The sequence below is a fragment of the Physeter macrocephalus genome, chromosome 6 (assembly GCF_002837175.3).
Source record: "Physeter macrocephalus isolate SW-GA chromosome 6, ASM283717v5, whole genome shotgun sequence".
NCBI lineage: Eukaryota > Metazoa > Chordata > Mammalia > Artiodactyla > Physeteridae > Physeter > Physeter macrocephalus.
This window is the reverse complement of record NC_041219.1, coordinates 74,159,077-74,168,982: the sequence shown is the minus strand read 5'-3', so window position 1 is coordinate 74,168,982 and position 9,906 is coordinate 74,159,077. Positions and strand designations below refer to the sequence as shown.

At 36.2% G+C, this 9,906-nt stretch overlaps 1 protein-coding gene across 2 annotated transcripts in view; it reads left to right on the top strand.

Annotated features, from left to right (window-relative positions):
• INTS13 (integrator complex subunit 13) overlaps window positions 1–7,226 on the top strand; it is a 37,261-nt gene extending 30,035 nt beyond the window's left edge. For both annotated transcript variants that reach the window (XM_007119154.4, XM_028491113.2), the window contains exons 15-17: window positions 396–535; window positions 5,921–6,056; window positions 6,887–7,226. In XM_007119154.4, the coding sequence (XP_007119216.2) occupies window positions 396–535; window positions 5,921–6,056; window positions 6,887–6,926 (316 nt within the window). In that variant the 3' untranslated portion in view covers window positions 6,927–7,226. The remainder of the gene's footprint in view (window positions 1–395; window positions 536–5,920; window positions 6,057–6,886) is intronic.
• Window positions 7,227–9,906: the final 2,680 nt, after the last annotated feature.

Sequence of the window (9,906 nt, the reverse complement as noted above, 5' to 3'; positions counted from 1 at the left end):
TTTCTGCATACAGGTCTTTTGTCTCCCTAGGTAGGTTTATTCCTAGGTATTTTATTCTTTTTGTTGCAACAGAGATCACATTATTTCTGACCTTTAAAATTTTACCTTTATAAATTCTTCTTCATTTTCTTTTATAATTTTAGCTCCATTTTACAGTTGACTACGTTACTGAATTACTGCATTATAGGGAGGAAAAGGGAAACTTGTGTTTAAATTCGTTAAGTTCTCTTACCTGATTTTAAATTGAGGTATAGCTTCTTATTTGTTCCTAGGCTTATGTTGTGAGAGCCAGGTATCTTTTATTGATTGGTATGTAAAGTCTAGTTTAATTAATGAGCCATTCAGATTTCTAAAAATTTAAACTTTTACGTTTTTATTACTTGTCCCTCTGAAAGATTAAAAGGAATCTTAGAACGTGGAAAAGAAGAGTTGGCTGAAGCTGAGATTATCAAAGATTCACCTGATTCCCCAGAACCTCCAAATAAAAAGCCCCTTGTTGAGATGGATGAAACTCCACCAGTAGAAAAATCAAAAGGTAAGGTAGAACTGCGGTAACTATGTTTGTAAAAAGTTTTCCAGTTTAGTTCTGTTGTATGGTGTCCTTTTATGTTGTGTGTGAGGAAGAGCTACTCACTGCTCCTGATGTTGTTTAGGAGACCCTTTGTTCACAGCCTTGGAAAATAAAGGCAGTAAATACATTTGTCAGCTTTTTTTTTTTTTTTAATTTTAATTTATTTTTGACTGCGTTGGGTCTTTGTTGCTGTGCATGGGCTTTCTCTAGTTGCGGTGAGCGGGGGCCGGTCTTCGTTGAAGTGCGCCGGCTTCCCACTGCGGTGGCTTCTCCTGTTGTGGAGCATGGGCTCTAGGTGCATGGGCCTCAGCAGTTGTGGCAGGCAGGCTCAGTAGTTGTGGCTCTCGGGCTCAAGAACGCAGGCTCAGTAGTTGTGGCACATGGGCTTAGTTGCTCCGCGGCATGTGGGATCTTCCCGGACCAGGGCTCGAACCCGTGTCCCCTGCATTGGCAGGCAGATTCTTAAACACTGTGCCACCAGGGAAGTCCCATTTGTTAGCTTTAAAGGAAACATAGTATCATAGCTTTATTAATGAAGCCTTTGGAAGATAAACACTTTTACTATAAAGTCTGTGGTTTAAGAAATTTTAATTACATATACTTGAATCTATGTATGTTCCTAACATTATACTAAGTGCTAGGTTATTGAGGACAGACTCTTTTCTCTTTACTGAACTTAGGGAAGGATCTAATATCCCCATTTATTGATAAATTAAAATGTCTTGTGAATGGGTTTCAGTAAAGGTATTACAAACAATATTTTTACTGTAATACCTTTTATGTCTTAGTTATAGGCTGAAAAGCTGAATTTCCTCTTGAGGAATTCTAGCAGTCAGAGATAGGATTTGGGTTTGGAAGTGCCTGAAATCACTGTAGGCCTTAGTTATCTTGAAGGTAAACTAAATTCAGTTCTTTCAGGGTAAATGGGAAATGGTATGACAAAGGACTGAGTTCTTACCACTGTGCCTTTACATAAGACCTCAGAGCTAGTTAAAATTATTGGCAGCTCATCCTAGGGAGAAGGTGGGATTGTTTGTTTTTTTATATACTACTGTTGTAGTATATATTGTCCAGTTCACTGATTTCTTTGAAATTAGAGATAAGGGCGATCTTCTCATATTTGTCTTTCAGGCATTTGCCAGGGTACCTGGAAAATAATGGGATTTAAATAAATGTCTATTGGTAAATTATTCTATTACTCACATGCCACTGCTGATTAGGATGAGGTTAATTTAGGTTTAATCTAAGCAATGCTTCAACACTGTTTGGAAAATAGAACTCTAAAAATTATTTATAGTAGCAAAAAGTTGCAAGCAACTGAAACATGAATTAGCAAGAGAATGACTTAAATGATGGTGTGTCCATAGGGTGGAATTTATAAAGCCCCAGAATAACTATTTTCACAAATACCCACTCTTTCCTTTCACTAATGTATATCATTCAGATTTTAACTTAAGTAACTACTTTTTCAGGAAAGACTTCCCTGAGGACCTCCTTTCACAATTAAGTCAGGTACTTCTTTGTGTTTCCATTGCATCCCATGATTAATACTATGGTAGCACTTAGAGTACTGCATTGACATTGCTGATTGATATGTTGCCTCTACTGTTCGGCTGAAACATTTCGAAGGCAGGGGCTTTTAAAATTTTACTTTTGTAAATTTTCACTACCACCCACTGCAGTCCCTGGTTCATAGTAGAAGTTCAATTATTATTTATTAAATGAAAAAGTTAATGAATTAATGTATAATAAGTTGAATTTAAAATGCAGGTTACACAACCATATATACCATGATGTCCACTTTATTTTAAAAGAAGTTTTTATACACATATGCACTAGAGCATGTCACTTAGATGAAATATCAGCTATAATTCAATTAAATAGATCCCTGAAGCTTTTCACCCTGGAAACTATATAGAGTGGCCCATATGAGAAGCAACTTGATTGCAAATCACTGCCTGCCCTTGTAACTTTCCATTCAAGACTGGTACTTGCAACTTGTTTGTTTCTTTTTTCATTCTATTTTACATCCTAAGTCATATGTCTCTTCTGATCAGCAATTTGATATGGGTCTTTTATTGTACCTCAGTTTCATCTGCTTTGGAAAATAACTTCCTAGGACTCTCCAAAGTGAATTTTGTGCTTGCTGTGTAGTCTGCATGGAAGGTTGGGCTATTCCAAACATGCCCTATAGATTTGGTGAAAATCTGTTCACCTCTCTTTGTGTAATGCAATAATAGAAAAACCAAAATGTAATTTTATTGCTATAGATGGGCATTAAAAAAAATATGTATAGTTGTTGGAGCAGCAGTATTATGGGTGATTTATCCCTTCTTTATATGTTTTGCTGTTTTCTACATTTTATCTAATGAATATGTATTAGTTTTATAATAAGAAAAAATGTTTCTAATTTGTTATTATGGAAAATTTATATGCAGTAATATAAACTCTCTCTGGTGCACAGTCTGTGAGTTTAGACCTTGTATACAGTTGTGTAACAGCATCTACCCCAGTCGGATATAGAACAGTTGTGCTTGTCCTACACTGCCCTACCCCCAATCCCTCATAACCATGGATGTGTCTTCTTCGCCCTATGATGTGCCTTTCTCAGAATGTCATATAAAAAAAATCATAGAGTGTGCTGCCTTTTGAGGTTGGCTTATTTCATAGAACATAATGCATTTGTGATTCATCTGTGTTGTGTGTTTATCATTAGTTGTTTTTTTTTTAAAATTCCATTGTATATGACTGACTTTATTAGAAAGTGCCAACTCATTTTTCCAAGTGGCTGTACATGTGCATTCCCACCAGCAGTTAGTGAGAGTTCTGGTTGTTCTGCACCCTTGACAGCACTTGGTATTGTCACGATTTTTTTTTCTCTCCTAGTAAGTTTGTAGTAGTATTTCCTTGTGGTTTTAATTTATATTTTCTCTCATGACTAATGATGGTGAGCGTCATTTCATTTGCTTATTTGCCAACTGTATATCTTCTTTGATGAAGGTCCATTCAGATATTTTGCTCGTTTTTATGGTTGTTTGGGGGGTTTTTATTGTTGAATTTTGAGAATTTTTAATTTATTCTGGGTACAAATCTTATGTTGAATATGTGATTTGCAAATGTTTTCTCCAAGTCTCTGGATTGTCCCTCTCCTGAGAGCGACTTTTGCAGAGCAGAAGTTTCTAATTTTGATGAAGTTCAATATATAAATTTTTTTCTTTTATGATGTGCTTTTGGTGTTATATGTGAGAAATCTTTGCTAACCCAAAGTCACAAAGGTTTATTTCTATGTTTTCTTTTAGGGGGTGCTATAATTTTATTTATCTATTTCTTTATTTATTTTTATTGAAGTATAGTTGATGTATAATATTATATGTTACAGATGTACAGTATAGGTTCACAATTTTTAAATGTTATGCTCCATTTATAGTTATTATAAAATATTAGCTGTATTCCCAGTGTTGTACAATATATCCTTGTAGCTAATTTTATGCATAATAGTTTATACCTCTTAACCCCCTCCCCCCTTCCCTCCTCCCACTGGTAACCCTTCCCCCTTTCTTCTCCCCACTGGTAATTACTAGTTTGTTTTCCATATCTGTGAGTCTGCTTCTTTTTTGTTATATTCACTAGTTTGTTGTATTTTAGAGATTCCACATATAAGTGATATCATACAGTATTTGTCTTTCTCCGTCTGACTTCTTTCACTTAGCATAATACCCTCCAAGTCCATCTGTGTTGTTGCATATGGCAAAATTTCATTCCTTTTTGTGGCTGAGTAGTCTCCCATTGTATGTATGTGTATATATGTATACATACATATATATACAGACACCCCCCACACACACACCGCATCTTTATTCATCTGTTGATGGACACTTAGGTTGCTTCCATATTTTGACAATTGTAAATAATGTTGCTATGAACATTGGGGTGCATGTATCTTTTTGAATTAGTGTTTTTGGGTTTTTTTGGATATATACCCAGGAGTGGAATTACTGGGTCATATGATGGTTCTATTTTTAGTTTTTTGAGAAACCTCCATACTGTTTTCCACAGTGGATGCACCAATTTACATTCCCACCAACAGTGCACAAGGGTTCCCTTTTCTCCATATCCTTGCCAGCGTTTGTTATCTGTGTTCTTTCTGACAGTAGCCATTCTCACAGGTGTGAGGTGATATCTCACTGTGGTTTGATTTTCATTTCCCTGATTATTACTGATTTGAGCATCTTTTCATGTGCCTGTTGGCCATCTGTATTTCCTCTTTGGAAAAATGCCTATTTGGGTCTTTTGCCCATTTTTAAATCAAGTTGTTTGTTTGTTTTGATGTTGAGTTGTAAGGGCTGTTTTTATATTTTGGATGTTAACTCCTTATCAGTCATATCATTTGCAAATATTTTATCCCATTTGGTAGGTTGTGTTTTTGTTTTGTTGATGGTTTCCTTTGCTGTGCAAAAGCTTCTAAGTTTAATTAGGTTCCATTTGTTTATTTTTGCTTTAGGAAACAGATCAGAAAAAAATAATTGCTATGATTTATGTCAAAGAGTATTCTGCCTATGTTTTCCTCTAGGAGTTTTATGGTTAATGGTCTTACATTTAGGTCTTTAATCCATTTTGAGTTTATTTTTGTATATGGTGTTAGAGAATGTTTTTTGCCTTTTCTATTGTGCAGAAAAGGGTTAACTATAGCAGGCCTGAGGCTATTATCATTAGAAAAGCCTGCTTTCAAGTTTGGCCCTTGGCTGACATCTGGGAATATGGCTTTTGAAACATTCCCCAAATGATGAAGTTATTTTGCCTTATATCTGAACTGAGCACCTGTTTTCCTTCTGGGAGTCTGGAATTTTGGTAGTTGTAGTTAGGCAGGGAATGCCTACGTGACCAGCCCCCAGAAAAACCTTGAACTCTGGAGTCTTAAATGTGCTTTTCTGGCAGAAATATTGTACACACATCGCTGCATTTTTGCCGCTGGAGGGAGTATGCACTCTTGTGTGAACCCTCATGGGAGGGAGAGAGCATGGAAAGCCTGCAAATGGATTCCTCTAGTCTTTGAATACTGTGCTTTTCCCCACACTGGTTTGGCTATGTGTCCTTACTGTGCTGTTGTAACGATTCCTAGCTGTGACTGTAACTTTATGTTTAGTCATTTGAGTCCTTCCAGCAAATCACTGAATCTCTAGTAGGTGGTCTTGGGGACCCCTAAACACATACAAATTTTAGAATAAAGGGAAGATGATATTGCTTAAATTATATAAAGTAAACAATAGACTAAGGGGTAAATTTGTTACGTTTGTAAATTTTGAAGTAATGAATTATTTTACCTTTGTTCTCTTTCAAATATTACACCAGGGCCAGTGTCCTTATTATCCTTATGGAGTAATAGAATCAATACTGCCAATTCCAGAAAACATCAGGAGTTTGCTGGACGTTTGAACTCTGTTAATAACAGAGCTGAGTTATATCAACACCTTAAAGAGGAAAATGGGTTTGTATTCATTATTGTAGAAATTAGTTTTGTTAATTGCCTTATAGTAAGTTAAAAAAAATAAATGCTGCTTGTTTGTTGTGTTCAGCAATTTTTTAATTACTTATAATAACTTTTATCTTATTACTTATAATATTATGGACTCATACATGTTACTTATGAAGAGAAAAAAAATTACCTTCTTTGATTCTTGGTACTTGTAAAAGACCTGATATTATTGATTGTAACCATGAATGTTCATTAAACATCATAGAGGGAAAAATTGTAGAGAAAACATAGTATGCAACACTGACTCTTGTATAAAATAACAGGGAGAAAATATTTTCCTAGTAAGTAATACAGTATTAGGAATATTGATTTTAACTGAATAAATCTAAAATCTAAAAATAATTGAAGATTTATTAGAATAAATCTAAAATAATTTAAATGGTTATTTTAATCTTTTTTGGAAGAAATTCTCTTAAAAATGTATTGATAAAGGAATTTCTTTAGTGGAAAAGGAAATAAATCCTTGCCAAAATGGAAGAGATTTTTCCTTAGTTTTGCTTGGATCAGTATAGTGATAAAAACCAGTGGCCTTTGAAATGAAAGCTTGGGGAAGTCATGTAATCTCTCTGGGCCTGCCTCAATTTTCACTCATTTGCAAAATGAGAAAGTTAAACTAACTAGGGGGAACCCTAACTTTAGTCATTTTCTAAAGTGCTTACCTTCTTCTGTTCTATGACTATATTAAATTTTAATTTCATTTAAAAGTTAGATAAGGAGAAAAAATATTGGTAGTTAATGAATGTTTTATTTTACCAACTGATTTTTTTCCTCCTATTTTTCAGAATGGAGACAACAGAAAATGGAAAAGCCAGCCGGCAGTGAAAGTGACTTGAGCAACTGAATTTAGTATATTGCATAAATATTTTGGATGGAATTTGATATAAGAACTTTTACAGCAAGATTGTATAGTTATGTTGCCTGGACTGGTTTTTACATTTTTAAAATATTTCAACTAACTTTATCTTTTTTGTATTAATTGTAAAATTGGCACATATGTCAGAAATATACATTTGTCCTCCCAAATTAAACAAATTTATTTTATGGTAAAGGGTGTTCCCTCTGGAAATGTTTTTTAAAAAGTTCTTAGGCTTCTCTTTGCCAAATAAAACTCTTAAAATATCTGAAATGCAAAATATCAGAGTATTCTTTAGGAAAAAGATAATATATAATGGCTGACAATTTTGAGACATTTTTAAGAAATTTTAACAGACTTTGGGTGAGATTTACATTTAATATAAAATATTGCCTATGAACCTGCAGCATATGCAGTGCTTTTCCAAAAAATAATGTTTTTCTGTTTGTTTATTTTGTATCTTAATTTAAGTTGTTTTTTGTGTGTGTTGCCTACTTAAAAGCAGAGTTTTCAGGTAGTTGGGGTAAATTTATGTTTACCCATATTGGATGATGTTATATATACTTTTTATGCTAAAAACTTATTGTTCATTAACTTTTCATGTTGAAAGAGAAGCATGAAGGAGATTGCTTTGCAGACTTGGAAGAAAGAAAAGTTACTGTGTTACTTGTTTTAATCCCAGAAAAGAATCTTGGTCTCCTCATCTCTCAGAAATGTCATGGTTATATGGTGTATATTTGGTGAGTCTTCTTCCTGTGCTGCTTCTGGAAGCTCATAACATGTTGCAAGAAACATGTTATTTCAATGTTAAATGCTAATTCTAGGCTTGTCATTTTTCCTTGAGTATCTATTAGAGAAGGGGAAAAGCTCTTGGTTTAAATATAGAGATTCAGTATTTTTTATTTAAAAAAAAATAACTGGTGGTTAAATAAGGGTTCAGCAGGCTTGTCAATCCAGTGAAATATACATTGTTCTCCTTTTTCAACTCCTGTATCATTCTTAGCCCTTGCATCTGCCCTCTCCCCTAAGCTAGAGCCATTTTTATTCCTTACCACTGTGTTTAGATATATACCACTCAAAAGCATGACCAGGCCTAATTAGTGCCTAGACTTGCAAGATTTCAGGAGCTGTAACCCAGTACTGAATTATTGGATCATATTTACTTGTGGTTGAGTTCTGACCTTTTGTGTCTCATCCTTGATACCCATTCAGCTTGTACCAAGTTGGAGTCCCTGCTTTAGTTCTTGATTCAAAAATCTTTTCTTTATAACCCATTTCAAAGACACTTTTTTAACTCTCAATCTGTGCTTTCTCATGTGCTAAGGCCATGCTACTTGTTGACAGTCTTATCTACATTTCAGTTGCCATTTTTAAGTATTATTTTTGCATATATACTGCTGTTACTGTGTTCTACCAACTGGTAGAATGTTTCTGTGGCTGCATTTTGAAGTACTGTATGAGTAGCTTTCTATATTATTCCATATATTGTTGGTGGTTAAGATTGTCCAGCAGACTCATTCTACCTGCTTAACTAGATGCCTTTTGAGCACCTAAAATTGAGCTCCTCCTCCACCTCCCACAGAGCATCAAGCTATATATTCTTGGTCTTATCTTGAGATACATAGTACAGCCTTTTGGTGGAAGTGACTGTTTTAGGACAGAAATAGAAGAATGACTGGTAGTTGTTGGCTCTTCTAAAACAGGATCCATATTGAGGATTTACTAGTCAAGAGAAGTAGACAAAATTTAAATTAAAAAAAATTATTACCCTTCCAGACTTAATGATTACGGGAATGAAAGTTACCCTAGAGAGAACAAGTGCCCTTTCAGTTATAAAATTCTGATATCAGTATCATGGTAGCAAAAGATGTCCTTCATTTTTGTCCCCTTGCTCCCCAACAACAACAAAAACTTGACATCCATCCATGGACAAAAGTGCCTTTGAGGGAGCTGTGGCATCCAGCACCCAATGCCAAGTGACCTGGGAAGGGTGTCACCCACCTGTGTGTTTGATAAATAGGCAGACAAACCTTGGTCTCAGCTGTGGACCCTGCAGTAGCCCATGAAGAGGCTCCATACCCTCTCAACCACAGTCTGGGAACCCCTGGAAAACACTATCTTAGGCACTCATCCATGGACATGAGAGCCTTGTGGAACTCCAGGTGTCTAGGTGAGAGGTTTCAGCACACCATTGGAGTAAAAAAAAAAAAATGCATCTGGAAGCACTGCAGTAGATAAGAGAAATAGCTTGACTTTACCCACATAACCCTTCCTCTAAGGTGATGACACAGCTTAGGGCCAAAAGAGAGCTCAGCCCATGATTTCTCCTGTGGGGGAAAGAGAGTGTGTGAGCGAGCACCCAACTTCCCCAGCTGTGTGGAACGTTGCCAGGGGGACTCATTTCTTTGTTGCCCCATCCAGAGTACTGAATTGTGAGTTACAAGGCAAGGGGGTTGATGGGAGGTGGTGGGAAGATGCTGAGAGAGTGGCAGATAGGACTCTCAGAGGGCATTAAAGGGATGCGGATCTTACTAACTGTGTTGTAGACTCTATCAAGAAGCCCATCCACCAGCTGCTGGGAACACCTCACCTTGGATCTGCGCAGCTAGCCCATGGACAACCCTCAGTGCTCTGCATGCCTCACCCAGAGACCCCTACCACGCTGTGGCCAGCTCCCTTTGTGCACTGCTGATGGCAGCAGTGAGAGTGAGCTTTGACAGACAGCTAGTGAGCACATGCAGAAAGCTGGATTGAAATCTGCAGGCAAGGGTGAAACTACAAGCTTGAGCTTTAGCCACCTTTGGGAAAACAAAGAGATGCTGTCAGCACTTGGCCTGCTGTATTGTAGAATCCAGAGAAGGCAGATAAGCTTAAGAATTTTTCCACAAGAGGGAGAAAGGAGTGCGGAGCAGGTGTATTCACAGAAGGTCTGATATAGCCTCTGAACAC